The sequence below is a fragment of the Echinops telfairi genome, unplaced genomic scaffold, assembly GCF_000313985.2.
Source record: "Echinops telfairi isolate 266 unplaced genomic scaffold, ASM31398v2 ScPeMD7_26;HRSCAF=91, whole genome shotgun sequence".
Taxonomy (NCBI): domain Eukaryota; kingdom Metazoa; phylum Chordata; class Mammalia; order Afrosoricida; family Tenrecidae; genus Echinops; species Echinops telfairi.
Window position 1 is genome coordinate 5,919,256 of NW_022103923.1, and position 16,249 is coordinate 5,935,504.

General features: G+C 39.7%; 1 protein-coding gene across 9 annotated transcripts in view; it reads right to left on the reverse strand.

Moving 5' to 3' along the window:
* Positions 1-16,249, reverse strand: part of CASK (calcium/calmodulin dependent serine protein kinase) — a 512,028-nt gene that overhangs the window by 231,159 nt on the left and 264,620 nt on the right. For all 9 annotated transcript variants that reach the window (XM_004714576.3, XM_045289402.1, XM_045289401.1 and 6 more), the window contains exons 4-5: positions 6,698-6,775; positions 2,108-2,180 (exon numbers count right to left, since the gene is read on the reverse strand). In XM_004714576.3, coding sequence (XP_004714633.1) covers positions 2,108-2,180; positions 6,698-6,775 — 151 coding nt within the window. The remainder of the gene's footprint in view (positions 1-2,107; positions 2,181-6,697; positions 6,776-16,249) is intronic.

The window sequence follows — 16,249 nt, forward strand, 5'->3', positions numbered from 1 at the left end:
ATATATATATATATAATTTTATTGGCGGGGGGTGTCTTACAGCTTTTATAACAATCCATAGATCAATTGCATCAAGCATATTTGTACATATGTTGCCGTCAACATTTTCTATTTGAGCCCTTAGTATCAGCTCTTCTTTTTCCCTCCCTCCCCTGCCAACCTCCTCGTGACCCCTTAATAATTTATAAATTATTTATCAATACTCCACTTTCTGTTCCTGAGGGTTGTATTTGACCTGGATTCCGTGTGTCATGAGCTCTTATCTGTACTAGTGTGTCTGCTCCAGTCTAGCTAGAATCGAAAGGCAGGACTGCGGTCATGATAGTGGGGGGTAAGGAATATTGTGTTTCATCAATGCTATACTGCACCCTGGTTGACTCATCCCTTCCTTGTGACCCTTCTGTGAAGTCATATCCCATTATCTACATAGGGTTTGAGGTCTCTTCTCTGACCTCCCTTGTTCTCAACAATATATTTTTTGGGGGAGTCTTCTGATGCCTGTTTCCCAATTCCGTTGACACTCACGATCGCACAGGCTGGTATACTTCTTCCATGTGGGTTTGTTGCTTCTCTGCTACATCGCTGTTTGTTTAACTTCAGGCCTTTAAGACCACAGACACTATATCTTTTGATAGCTGGGCACCATCAGCTTTCTTCAACACATTTTCTTATGCACCCATTTTGTCTTCAGTGATTGTGCCGAAAGAGTGAGCATCACAGAATGCCAGGTGTGTTAGAATAAAGTGTTTTTGCATTGAGGGAGGGCTCGAGCAGAGGCCCGAATCTATCCACTTCTTCAATGTAAATATAAATATATGTACATAGGCCAATACCTGTATTTGTATGAATTAATATATTTACATATGTGCACACCTATATTTATACCTCTATCATCTTTCCTCTGTTTGTTTGTACCTTCCTCCTGCACCACCATCATGCTCACCCTTCTTCCACCTCTTAGTAATTCCTCTCAGCTAGATTGCTGTTGCTCGAACACCTCCGGAATCTCGGTATCCTCCTCGCTGTTAGTCCCCTGTCTATGGTATTGTTTGCTCACTGTTCCCTTCCCCCGTTCCCCCTCCCCCCAACAAGTCCCTCCAGAACCGTTGGTCCTGTTGCTTTCTCCTTGGGCTTGCTTTCCATGCCTATCTTATACAGATAGGCAAAACAACAATAATGGAGACAAAACAAAAAGAAAACAAAAGATTGAATAAAAAGAGAAAAAAAGGAAGAAGAAAAAACTGGCAAAAACCCAGATAAAGCACACATAATTCCAGGTCTGTCTGCTGACTTTTATCAATTTTTATAACAACTGTATCAAATTGTTCCTATTATATTTGAAAAAGGATCCATAAAATATTTTACAGCCAGTTTCTACTAATTTGTATTATGCATTCCTCCAATGATTTTCATTACTCATTATGAGATATTGTCATGTTTCTTTCACACACTCAGGGGCTTTCATGTGAGTCTAAGCCTTGGAAAGGGTTAGAGATCTAGAATAAGGCTCTCTGGGTCTCCCTCAGTGCATATGCCCTTGTTCTGCTTGACGCTGATACGAGCCAGGGACTGAGAGTTCTCATTAACTCAAAAACACTGGGATCAAAGATGATACTAGTCATAGTCCTAAGGTTAAATCGCATTTCACATATAACTATGATTTCATACCATGTTTTTAAAACAATCTGCAAGAAAATAAAATGCTGACTATTCTACACAGTAACATTACAAAAACATTATATGTGATGAACGTTCATTATACGTAAACCGAATTCTAATTTTCCTCCCAATTAACTTGAATAGGCTATCATTTGGTTCTTTTTATTTGTAGATTTTTCATTTCTCTCCCACACAAAATGGCAAAAGAGGAATAAGAGAATCTTAGATTGTATGTGCATTTTAATAAAGGGAACTGAAATGATAAAAATTGTTCATAAGAATTAGTGCAATAACTCCCCAAATATAAAGCAGCTAAATATATTTTTATTTTTAAGTAAAATTAAATTTAAGATGACCTGTACAAGAATATTAGATAATCTGAGTACTACCATGGCTTTATGCCAAATGCTCTTCACAAACATTAAAGCTAGTGATAAAAATGGCTTACCTTCACATCCCTGTGAATTATGTTATTATCATGACAGTAGCGGAGAGCTTCCAGTATCTGTCTCATGTAATGACTGTAGAAAAAAGAAATCTAAAACTGTAAAAAAATTTATTTTTAAAGCTCAATATACAGAAATCCTAAAAGTTGTAATGCCCACCTACATATCCCTTTGAGTGTTCTGCATTCCAGTAGACAAGACTAATGGAAAGTGAAATTAAATAACGAAATACTTGGCTAATCATTTATACATTTAAAATGCCATAAAGAAATGTGTTCTAGATTTTCTAAGATACCTGAGTCAAGAAAGAGAATTAAGAATTTCATAAGTGAAATAGCACTACAAACTAAAAATCCAAGCTTAAAGCATGAAAAACGCAACACTTCTCCTATATTCAGTTAATTCTTTTTCTTTTTAAATCGTTATATTAGGGGCTCATACAACTCTTATCACAATCCATACATACATCAATTATGTAAAGCACATTTGTACATTCATTGCTCTCATCATTCTCAGAACATTTGCTCGCCATTTAAGCCCCTGGCATCAGCTCCTCATTTTTCCCCTCCCTCCCTGCTCTCCACAATTCAGTTGATTCTTAACTTGATTTGCTATTAAGTGAACAGTATTCAGAGTTAAACCAAGAATTCTGATGAAAAGGGTGGGAGCCTTTTATCTGTAAGCAGAATTTGCTCTCTTCCTTATTTCCATTTCGCTCTAAGGATAAACCAGAAGGAAGAGCCTTCTTAGGCCCACAGTTTCTTTTTCGGTAACATAACAGGTTTCAGCTAGAGCATCCTCGAACAGAACCAGGATTAGTGCTAGGTCTTTGTCCTAGGAATTCTGACTCCTCAGCAGCCTACGTGGGGTCTCTCAAACTGGGCACAGGTGAAGAACAATGGGGGAGTTAGAACTGTAAAGAACAGACATCAAAGAGCAGTAATCGGGTCAGCTAGCAACAAAATATGACAGGATAGTTTCTTTATTCATTATTACTTTAAGACTTCCGTGCCCTACTTCTAAAGAGCTTTTCTTACAATGTCTCGCTTTCCCTCTTGTGCCTTCTCCTCCTCTGCATTCTATTCCTTCCCAATGGGTCCTTCCCTATTCTTCCCATTGTCCCTCTTCCCTTCCCAACCGGCCATGGCATGGACATACCATAGACCTGATCTTTTTTTGTATAGTACTTAGTGAATTTTGTTTTATGCGTCCAGATATTCTATTTCTTACACCTTAAAATAAAAACAAATTTAAAAAATGTTACTTTGCATATAAATGAGCTTCTGTGTGTGCTTGTGACTCAGGACACACGTGTACACACACACAAAGTCCTTATTTCTGCTCTACACTTAAAAGGGGTATTTCCATTCAGCTTCTTCTGTTACATGCTACCATCTAACGAAGTTCACACCAATATCTTTCTAATTGGCATATACATTATTTAATGGATTCTAAGGTCCCATTTCTTTTTAAAGTGAAAGGCAGGGGGAAAAAAATCCCAGTTTTGTTCCTGTATATACTGTTTCCTTCCAAATGGGTTCATGGAATCATTAGTTCTGATTTCCAGTTTCTCTGAACTTCACAAATGCATGTGGAAAGGGCAGTGGTTATAATTTTTTGCCTGCTGTAGTGCAGCCTGTCAATAATTTTCTATTTAAGTTAGATATTAGTAACCTGGTGTGCACAGGCCTTTAGTGGTTCCAGTCAGGCACTGAAGGATCTGTGACCACTCCCACTGAAATGGCTAAGAGATAACACATGTGAATCTGCTTTGTAAATCCCAACCTTTCTGAAAAGGTTACGTCATTGTCACTATTGTTAAATTTAGTCAAATATTTAGGAATGGTCTCTTTGCCCATTTAGATGTGACCACGAAAAAAATGACTAAGTTTAAATTAAGTAAATCGACAACAGCTTTGTACCCACAGAATGGACTGCTCTGGATAGGCAGTGCTAAATCAGTCACCTAAATTATCATTAGTCTAAAGAAAGTTCCTACCAGCAAACTCTCATAAGTTCAAAAAACAGTTCAATGAATAAGTAGTTTTTATTTGAGTAATAAATTATTTGGCTTAAATATATGCTCATGTACTCGTATGCATATCAGAAATTCTGGAGCATGTGGGGGAAAGTAGAATATTTTCCCCCTTTCAAACTATAAAAGATTGAGCTCAGCTTTATTCACCCACCTAGTATTGATTGTAAGAGGCTGTGCGTGGGAACAGTTCGCAGGCAGAATGAAGTGAGAATCAGTATTTGCCTGCATGTTCTAGGGTTACTGAGTACACTTTTGATAATAAAAAAGGGTATTGTGTACACTTTGAATCATGAAGTATCATCATGTCCACTATATGCTTGCTTGGCCTTCTTTAAGGACTAGGAAACATGGTAACTCTACAGAAGGAGGGATCTGCTTGGAGGAAAGAAAAGAAGGGAGGTGACTTCTGGTCTGTTCTCCTTGGTAATTCCATTTCTGGGTAAATGATATTTGCTAAGAGGAAGAGACCTTATCTCTGAAGTTCCATAGCAGAAAGTCTTTGGCTAAGGATCACGTTGCTGTAAGTCGACACCGAGTCATGGTGACCCTTTATTTGCTTTAGTAGACAGAATGCCAGACTTACAGCCATGGCTTCCTGGAGAATGCCATGTAAGCCATATAACTCCCAGAGGTATAGAAGAGAGACGTTCCACAGAAATGGCCCCCTCTGTGTGTAGAATCTCACAGACCTCATATAGAGTCCTCCTGTGTTCTGGGCCCGAGGTGCATGTCTTATGTGGAAAGAAATAACCTGGGAGCTAGCCTTGATGTCTTAAACCTCTTTTTGCTTTGTCTGACCCTTTTGATTGCTTGCATCCTTGAAATTATTTAGTAAAAGCTTGTTACCAGGTAAGATCTCTTTGATTGGTTTGAATTTGCTTTGATAATCCGATACTATGTGTTTGCTTACACAACTCATTACCCCTGTAAGAACAGAGGTAATTGCGAATGGAGTTTGTACTGAGGCCCAAATGCAGTTTTAGTGTATGCCAGGCTTTGCTGCTCTCCCAAAGACCTTGAAATTCAGCCAGTTGAAGAAAAGTAACATTATCAGTTTGATTATTAGTTGGTGCATCAGAGTCTCCTTGTGCTGGTCTCACGAGAATACTGATGCACACTGCATTTTCCGACAGTGAAAGAGAGAGGAGAAAGGAAAGTGAGAAATCATCTGGCCAAACACCCTACACCAAAGGAGGAATCTACTTGCTCTCTGCTACAAGCTTAGTGATTCTCTGGAAAAGGGAACATAGTTAATAACAATATTGTGTGAGGCCACCCTGTTTGGGGTGTGGAGAGAAGTTGTTATTGAGAGGAAGTGCCTTTAACACTTTTTTTTGGGGGGGGGGTCTAAACCTTTCTCTGTGTAATGTACTGGTTCTGTTCTAGTCTCTTCCAGAAAGTTCTTTTCCTAAACTATTCTTTTAACAGCAAATACAGGTGGATTTTAAAAATTAGCAGGCTTTCATCTTGATGTGTAGAGACATCTAGTTATTCTATAAACATTAATGTTGGGGGACACCATGAGTCATTTCATTCTATGACACCATTCCTACATCCTACCATCCTGACATCCACCCACCATAGGTAAGCAAGCTCCACGGTAGAGAAAAGCAATCAGGATAAATAACTGGGGAACAGGGTAATATAGGACTAGTTAAACGCTAACTCTGATTGCATACATGCTTGATCCCCCAGTGTCATTCTGGTTCAAAAAGGAAAAACCTATTTTCCTCCATTCAGCTTCATGATTTCATAAAATCAACATTCAAAAATATCAGTTTTTCCTTTTTTGTGCTGCTGTTGAGGTCTCAATATGGTAAAGTACAAAAAGCATATTGTATCAAATTCTTTAAGAAATCAATATAAACAATGATATGCAAAAGTCTTCTTAAAGTATATAAGATACCATTTGGTAATTTTGGGTATTCAAGAATGGTTTCTAATTGTAAGCACAAACAAAAAAGATACAAGTTTTAAAATGCGATAAGAACTCAAAAGGGTCGAAAAAATGGGATTAAAAAAATGACAACCAACTTTAGACAGTGTGGCACAAAAGAAACGTGTACACCCGGAATTCAAAGAAGTCGCTATAATTAATACATATAAACATTCATTTGCTTTTGCTCAGTTGCCCCTGAGCCCATTCTTTCTTTTGTGCTGTCTCTCGGGCTGCTCTCTTTTCTGAGATTGGGTCTCTGGTGGAAGAGCAGAGAAACAACGCTACCCTGGGCTCTGATTGTAGGTCGGCTCTACATTCGTTAGAAAAGGCTACATGGCTCCTGAGTTATCAAATCTTTTCTTAACGAGTTATCAGAAACGGGAGAGAGACCAGTACAGATGTTAAAGTGTTAAGCCACCTGCAATGTTGATCGACAACGGCATTGCTCAGTATTTTGCATTTATAGTCCCATGAAGTTCCACTAATGCACACTAAAACATAAGATGTGCTTTTTAATAGGAAAGAGGACCATCATCGGTTCTACAAGCAGGCTGCTTCACGTGATTTCTTTTATGTTTTCATCTCACCTCTAGGGAATAGATACAGATAACATACCTGGCTACAGCTTCACTGTACACAAAACCAGCATCAGCTCGTTTTACGATCTCAAAGCACAGATCTGCTCCGTCCATACTGTAGACAAAAGTGAAACAAGATGGTAAGAAAAATGTAGGAAGGACACACTGAATGCGAACATATTCTTGCTAAATTATCAGGCGACAAAAGCTCATGACTGTAAGTTATTTAAAGCTCGTTTCTTTCCATGAAAGAGGTTTGAATCTTAAAGGACATCATAATCATCTTCCTATTAAAAATCTGCAGAGAAATAAATAGAAGGAGCAAGGGAATGGAAGTATCAAATAATAGGAGGTATATAAACTAACCATATATTTTTGTTGTTGTTAGTTGCCATTGAGCTGATTCTAAATCAGCTCAGATCCCATAAATCTTCTTTAAGTTATCACAATAAAAATACCCAAAAGGAACATCACAGGGCTTATGGGTAAATACATTAAAAAAAATCACATTCTAAGATTATCTATATTTAGTTGCATAATACAGTATTTTAAGAATAGAACAAGAATTCTAAAACATTTAGTTATAGGCACCACCACTAAATGGAAGCTTAAGCTATACATAATGGTGAAAAATATATATATAATCTGTAACTTACTTTCGTTTATATTCCCATTTCAAAGTTAATTGCTACAGATATATTCTAATATTGATGTTGATGATACTGTGCTACCATCTTGCTTTAAAATTTATCATGGAGGTGTGAAGGAGTCCCGCAAATCTAGATGCTCGGCATAAAGAAAGGTTTCTGCCCAGAATGTAGGCCAAAATCCATTTTGTTTGTTTACTGCTCATTCTGAGCCAACTCTCAAAATTCACTTACCCAGAATGCTGGAAGCTTGTAGGCCCTTTTCTCCTCCCATTTCCTTTCACAGCATGCTACCAGGAAGAATACTTACTCAGGTTGGTCTCACAATAGTCACAGATTAACAAGATATTAACTGACTCAAAATTTATGATTAATAAAATAATGCCTAAGGTATTTTTTAATTGTCTAGCGACTGTGAAAGCACGATTTTGTAAATGTCAACGAGTCAGATTTTTTCCCTGGTCTGTTCCTGAATTTTCTGTCCTTCAAACCTGTGGAAAATCCCCCTTATAGAGTATGTTAATGAATCCTCACTAACTGCTGCCCAATCAGGATCACTTCATTCACACTAAAGCTTTTTGTTTTAATTTTAAGAGACTGAAGTTTGCTCTTGGCCAGAGGTCTTGGCCACATTACCTCTTCTTTCTAACCTTTTATCTAATGATATTCAAAGAAACCTTGCTCTATAAGTTGAACAGTTTTATTACCACTCCCTGAATATACTATTTTCTTTCTTGCCACGTGTTCTGCATATATTGTTTCCCAAAATCAAATGCTACCTGAACTTAATGCTTCAGTTCTCAAGAAACACCTTCCAATGATTACTAGCCACATTAATGTCTTCCTTAAATTCTACATAGCCCGTAGCACATTAAATGTGCATGTGTGAACCCACAAATGCACATGTGCACACATACACATGCCCCTTGACAAATCATTGCATTTATTAATGAAAGTATTCAAACAGTAATCATTAGCTAACATTTCCAAAATCCACACAGATGGACCATTAGGTAACAATATGATAAGTGGAGAAAAGACTGAAATTGTCCCAGATTTTGTCTTGCTTGGATCTACAATCAATGCTCAGGGAAACAGCAGTCAAGAGCTCAAGTGACACATTGTATTGAGCAAATCTGCTGGACAAGACCTCCTTAGAGTATTGAAAAGCAAGAATGTTACTATACCTGACCCAAGCCATAGTATTTTCCATGGCCTCATATGCATGTGAAAGTTGGACACGGAATAAAGAAGGCCAAAGAAGAATCGATGCGTTTGAATGGTGGTGCTGGAGAAGAATATTGAAAACTCCAAGAACTGCCAAAAGAACAAAGAAATCTGTCCTGGAAGAAGTATGGCCAGAACGTTCATTGGAGGCAAGGCTGGCTAGACTTTGTCTTACATATTTTGGATGTGTTGTCAGGAGAGACCAGTCACTGGAGAAGGACATCATGCTTGGTAAGAAGGGCAGTGAAAAAAGGAAAGGCCTTCAAAGAGATGGAGCAACACAGTAGCGGCAACAATGGACTCAGCGTAGGAACAAGTGTGAGGAGGTTGCAGGACGGGGTAGGGTTTTGGTCTGTTGTGGGTCAGGTTGCTAAGGATTGGAACCAATTCAATGGCACTTAACAACAACAACACAACAACAACAACAACATTTTCATAATGCTTTAGGCTTACAAATGTTTTCAAATTCAGCATCTCATCTATTCAGTCCCTCAGTATCTCCAATATACATTCTCTAGGCACTACACTGAGGAAAGGAGAAGGACTGCAGACGTTAGAGGAACTAACATACTGTTAATCAGGCACCAGGAGAAACTGTCCTTGTTACAGTTCCTTCAATTCTAATTATTTATTAAAGAGCTTTATTGGCATATATTTAAATAGCATATGCTTCAGTAGATCAATAATATCAAGGAGAATTGGACAATAATTACCATATCGATTTTAGAACATTCTCTGTACCCTTCATGGTTAAATCGCCTTTAAAATGAGTTGTGCAATCACAGTCAGTTCTAGTGCTCCCTCCCTGCTCTTGTCTTCATTTCCCACTTCTGAACCACCCCCCTTCCCTCATCACCCACCCCTACATGCCTGATCAACCTCTTTCCCTTTCATTCTTACGATCACCTTGAGAGGTCAATATCATTCTCATTTTAAAATAATTTGTCCAAATGAACAGACAAGCATATGACAAGGGTAGGACAGAAATCCATGTCTATCTATGCTGAGTGCTTTCCCAACTAAATTACAGAGACCTGGTAGCACAGTGGTTACTAGTTGGGCTGCTAATAGCAAGGCTAGTGGTTCGAAACCATCAGCCGCTCTTTGGAAGAAAGACAGGGCATTCTACTCTTGTAAAGCATTACAGTCTCTGAAACTCACAGGGGGCAGTTCCGCTCTGGCGTATAGGGGCATCATGAGTCAGCGCTGACTTGATGGCAGTGAGTTTGGTTTATTTTGAGTTTATAGGGTATGCAAGGAATAAGTGTACACGTTCCAACCATTTGACAGTTAAACAACAGTTAAACCTTTTAACAGTTAAACAATAGTCCAGAAGACCAGTAAGTATATTTTATACTTTTAAGAGTAGATTATATCCAGGGCGGATGAGCCCTACAGGACCAGTGGTGTGAGTGGCGAAACAGGGAGGGTAGAGGGAGAGTGGGTTCGAAAGAGGGAACCGATTACAAGGAACTATATGTGACCTCCTCCCTGGGGGACGGACAACAGAAAAGTGGGTGATGGGAGATGTTGGACAGGGCAAGATATGACAAAATAATAATTTATAAATTATCAAGGGCTTATGAGGGAGGGGGAGAGGGGAGGGAGGGGAAAAATGAGGACCTAATGCCAGGGGGTTAAGTGGAGAGGAAATGTTTTGAGAATGATGAGGGCAATGAATGTACAAATGCGCTTTACACAATTGATGTGTGTATGGATTGTGATAAGAGTTGTATGAGCCCCTAATAAAATGATTAAAAAAAGAGTAGGTTATATTTTGTAGACCCTGGTGTGGTTTCATATAAGTGAAAATATTTTGACACTTCTAAAAAGTTCTAAAATCCTCCCAACCCTATTTGACAGTTAATAAACATTTTCCAGTGTCAATTTCATTTATGGCCCAGTCTACTCTTAAGTGTGGCAACACTAATGTTCTACCATCAGAAGTCAAGTCTGGAGAAATCTGATTGTATATTTTCGCGCATAGCTCTGATCATATCTAGGGGAGTATTCCTACTGGTGGAATTGCTAGGACAAGGGAGTATACATAATAACACAGTTGATATACATACTATCAGACAAACATTAATAACTTATACTCCCACTAAATATGTTTGTTCTTCTATGTTGCCTCTACTAGATGACTATTCTTTTAAATCTTTGCCAATCAGATAGGAGAAAAAAAGTCATTCATGATTGTTTTAATTTCCTTGATTACAAGAGAGGCTGACTATTACTTCTTTTGATTGTGGCTAGCTGTAGTTTAACTAGCTGATGTATAAGGCCTAAAAAATAACTCAGTGAGACAATTACAGTTCTATTTAGGCATTTTTAATTTCAAATTGTGAAATATGAATGCTTTCATAGAGTTCAAATTATAGAACACTTAACCAAAATAAAATGTCTGATCCAGAGCCTAGACTCTGACCTTTCTTAACTTCTGCGTTTTGCTGACAGGCTGTGAGTCATGTTAACCCTGTGGTTAGTTAAGATAGAAGGGCAAGACAGAAGGTGCCAGCATGTTTTATTAGGGCTTTGTGATGCAGATAACTATCACAGCCTATTGCATAGGATACTTTCAGGGAATGTGAACGGGCACTACCAAATTTGAGGTGTTTGGCATCACCAAAATGGCTTACGTAAGGTCTGAATCAGAGCCCATTTTGGCTTAGCCTCTGTGTCCCCTCAGTGTTGCTAGGTAAACAAGCACAGAGTAACTTGCCCTCAGGAAGACTGTGTGTGAAAGTAGATTAACTAACACAGAAAAGTGCTGAGATATGCCTGCTCCTGCCCTTACACAAAGAACTTGTCAGGCTATGTCCTTAGTAATTTACAGCAAATGGGCAATCAGAACTTACATTAGCTAGCCAATCAGAATATTTATTATTATTAACTCCTGAGTCCACCCTACTTCTGTTTTTTAAAACAGCTTTCCTTTGGTGAAAAATATTGAAAGTCACATGAGTTGTCAAAAGAATAAACACATCTATTTTGGAAGCCATATACTCCGAATATTCCTTCGAAGGGAGGATGATGGGACTTCTCACATACTGGGAACATGTTGTCAGGATAGACCTGTCCCTGTAGAACTAGTAGGAAGTAGAAGAGCAGCGAAAATGAAAGACCTCTCAATGAAATGAACGGACACAGGGACTGCAACAACAGGCTGGGACAGAGCAGCAATGGGCCGGTCGGTGGTGCACAGGGTCGCGGCTAGTTGGATGGAAGTCTGTGGTTCCCCATCTTAATGTTCTCGTGCTTTAAAAATTCCCTTTGCTTGATTTCAACCAAGTCATCGTGTCTTTCTCTCTTAGAGATGTTGATGGTGTGAGCAGGATGCACAAGTATCTTTCCTTCAAGTGATCCCTGACACCAGAATCAACCCCCTTTTGAACTTGGCTGCTTTCACACATCTCTCAGGGATCACTTGGAGATAGCCCTCTTGGGTTGAACCCCACATTATTTGGCATGGTTCTTTGGAATTTATTGATAAGCTTTCTTTATTTTTGTGTCTACTTTCCTTTCCATCCATGAACTGGACAAGTTGTTATTTTTCTGACCGGAACAGTCCTCATTTTTGAAGAAAGGCTTCCATCTACTGGCAGGTTTTGATAATGCAACAGGCCTTTACTTTCTCAAAGGGCACAACAGGTTTTTAGGGTGCTTTGGCGTGTGATGTTACTTATCAAAGCTGTCTAAGGACCATTCTCCTTTGGAACTCCTGCTGCATATATGCCGAAGAATTATGGCCTCAGTTCTATACAGTTGTTGCCTTTCACTCACTAAGGAAGATTTTAAATAATCAGTAGTCTTTGGGGAACAGTTTTGACCTAGAGAAATTAACAGCTCTTGAAGTAAATTGGAAAATACGAGCCCTCAGATAAAACTAGCTCAGTATTTAGAGCTAGTATTTAGAAAGAGTCCCGCAACATAGGGAAAGTGAATCTGCTTCTTTTAAGAGACACAGTGTCTAAAGAGAGACAATGGATTAAAGAGCTCCAGTGTCAGGGCCCTACCTCCTCTTTGGCAGACCTTTCTCTCTCCGCCTCATCATCCCTCTCTGCTTCCCTGGTGGCTGTCTCTCTATCCAGCTTTACTTTCCTATTCTGAAAATCCTTTGATAGAACTCTCGTGTTACCCTGTGGATTCTAGTGAAAACTCTTTAACCTAGCTTCCCTACTATTCTGGAGATCACCCCAAAGAAACCACCTTGAAACCTAAACCCATTACAGAAATGCTTTTTAAAATTAGATCCCCTAAGATTTCCATAGATCCTCCCCAAGTAATTGTTTCTCCGTGGCTAAAGGCTGAACTCCATGCTACTTTAAAGGCGTTCTCTAAACATCAGGAGGAGTCATACATATTTAACAATCTAGCAACCCGCAGGGATGCTGGTGGTGTAGTGGTCATGCACTGAGCTGTTGACTACAAGGTCAGCAGTTTGAAACCACCAGCTGCTCCTTGGGAGAAACATGAGGATTTCTACTTCTCTAAAGAGTTACAGTCTCAGAAAGTGACAGGGCAGTCTTGCAGTGTCACTATGAGTAGGAATCGACCTGATGGCAATGAGTTGTTTGGTTTTTGATAAACCTGTTACCTGATCTTTATTGATTAGTATATATGCTAATAGAACCTGGGGACATTCATTTATAGATGGATAAAGTTGACAGATTAATTAAAGCCCTGAGCAGTCTTTAATGATGAAGCCAAAGATCTTTTAGAAGAGGCAAAAGAAATGGCCAGAAGATTGTGAAAAACCACTCCCAAAGCCTTTCCCTCGAAAAGCCAAAGCTTGCAAGTGAGAAAAATATGAACGAGTTTATCATTATTCTGAGGGCAGGAACAATGTTATGTGGAACATTCTGGCCTGCACTTAGCCAAACCAGGAGGCTAAGTTGCTTTAAACTCTTTCCAGCAGCAATTATTAACTAAATGGAAATCTTATGCATGTTGCCAACATGACCAAGCTTGCCTAGAGCTACCTCAAATCTTAGAGCAGGGGAAGCAGATTAAACCCAATAAGATAATGACCTCTCAATAGCAGCACAATAGATGGATGGCTTTATAACCACAGCAGTCGCAATCTCCCAGTCATAATACATGTAAAGCTTATCACGGAGCCACGCCCTATGGTTAGTGAGGGATACCCAGCCAGGGTTTGTTCCTTCTGTAGCAGACCTGGGCACCTAAAGAAGGAATGTACTACATCTGGAAATAGAATGGGCCCTCTTTTAAAATGGAGTGAAAGGATTCAGGGGAAGAAATAGAGGCTTTCCCCACGGGTACTCTAGATCATAGCTTCCCAAACTTATTTAGCCTACCATCTCATTTTCAGGGTAAAAAGGGTTACTCAGCAGCCCCCTGACAATGAAAAAATTTGTGCCAGAGCCTATAATTCAAGATCAAGTGTAGGCATTTGCTTTTGCAGCCCTTTCTGGATTGTTCCAGCACTCCACAAGGTAGCCCAGGCTGGGAAATACTGCTGCAGATTCACAAGGAGAAACTACCATTAAACATGGAACCTTGCAAATTTCTTGTGCATACAGAAGCAACTCTCTCAGCCATGCACCCCACATGCCTAGAAGAATTTCTACCATAAAGTAACAAAGCCGCTAAGGCAGCGGTTCTCAACCTGTGGGTCGCGACCCTTCAGGAGGTCAAATGACCCTTTCACAGGGGCTGCCAAATTCATCAAAAAACTGTAGCAAAATTACAGTTATGACATAGCAACGAAAATAATTTTGTGGTTGGGGGGCCACCACAACATGAGGGACTGTATGAAAGGGTCACGGCATTAGGAAGGTTGAGAACCACTGGTCTAAGGGTTGTGGGAGGCTCAAACAGGGAATAGATTTTAAGTACACTCCCAATCTGTTTCTGCTTCTTTGGGTCCTCTAGAAGACATACTCCCATTTCCCCCCGAGAATAGATAACCTAGTTAAAAAGTTTGTTAAGCAGAAACTTTTTATATCAATGGAATGATCATTTACCTCTCCTGATCAAAGAGAAAGGATCTTGTCTGCCTGACAGCTTTTTACTTTCTGAACATTTAGACTCAGGAGAGGTCCTACTACAAACGCTCTTCAGACCCAGGAAATCAAAAGGAAGGCTTTGCCTGATACAGTCACCAAACAGGCTGCTTCTCCAACTCTTCTTCCTGCTTGCAGTCATTCCAGGAACATTCCAGATGAAGAAGAGGCTATAATCATTCAAAACCCCAATGTCTTAAAGAACACAGGATAAAAGTGGGTGTAGAAAAGAGCCCTGGGTGTAGTGAGTTACGAGTTGGGTTGCTAATCACAGGTTGGTGGTTCCAACTCAGCAGACACTCTGTGACAGAAAGATGAGGTCCTGTGCGCCCATAAAGATTTATAGCCTTGGAAACCCACAGGGGCAGTTCCATCCTGGCCTACTGAGTCACTATGATCAGAATCTACGCGATGGCAAAGAGTTGTAACTGAGTAAAATCAAATCCAAACTTGTTGAATATTTATCTTTTCAGTATCCCCAGATTGAGCATATCATGTATGCTATCAAGATGCCAATGTACACTTGTATACAGAGCCTGGGGACAGATCCATTTTGTTCACTGGCCTGCATGTTCTGCTGCTCCGAGCTCCTTTAACCAAAATGCCCAGCATGGCTCGTGAAAACTTATTTGAGTTTTAGTAACATTTTCAGGGAAACGTTGTGTCTGCCACCAATCATATACCATCTCTTTCTCTTACTGCTCCTGATGGAATGCTGGCCTTTATTATGCAGAGTGCTTCCAGCTCAGACCATTACAGCCCTTCTTATTGACTATCCCTTTATTCACAATAAATGTCATTGTCCTCCAGAAGCACCCACCGGTCTGGTAACTGAAGACCATATGCAAAAAACTGCCTTTTGGTAGGACTTGGCTAGGCAGCTGCAGAGAAAGAACAATGAAAGAGAGTAGGCTGTAAATTGAAGGAAGGAAGATTTCTTTGTTGGAAGGGCCAAATCCCAAACTAGTGATTTCTTTTAGTTAAGACTTTCTACATGAAGGATCATTTGTGCAGGGACCAAATCATGGAAGGCTTAGGCAAATGTTTTGGGTACACTTTTGAAGAGTGGCAGATCAAATGGTGAGACATGTTCTGAACATAACCCAAGTATATCTTATCAACCTCGCCTAGGAATAGCCTCTGCCAACTGAGCCTGTGCTTGAACTGCCGATGAATTTTATCCAGTTAGCACTTTCCAGTGATAATCCATGTATTTTAGTCATGCTTTGCAGATAGTCATTTACACTAGGCACAAGCCTTTCCTTGGGGGCAAGTCACAGAAACTTCTGGTGAAGAGATTGCTGGGCAACATCATTCCTACCTGGGGAGCACCAACCTCCCGCTGTAGTGACAGAGGCACCCAATTTACCGAACAGGTAATAACTGCTGTCTGCAAAATACTTCTCATGTTTTCAGTGGCTCTGTAGTGCCTATCACCCCCAGTGCTCCGGAGTTGTGGACCAGACCAACTAGATCATAAAAATTCAAATGGAAAAGGTCTCATCTTCATTAGGTCTGCCCTGCTACAGGTCATGAATGTTAATGAATTTGAGAGCCACCCCTTTGGCCGTCATAATTGGACCCTTTAAGAAGTAATTGTAGGTCGATCAATGAATTGACCACATTGGTCTACTACCACTGATTCAAATTTAATACAAAGCAGTTTGCTGAAACATTGACAGGCTT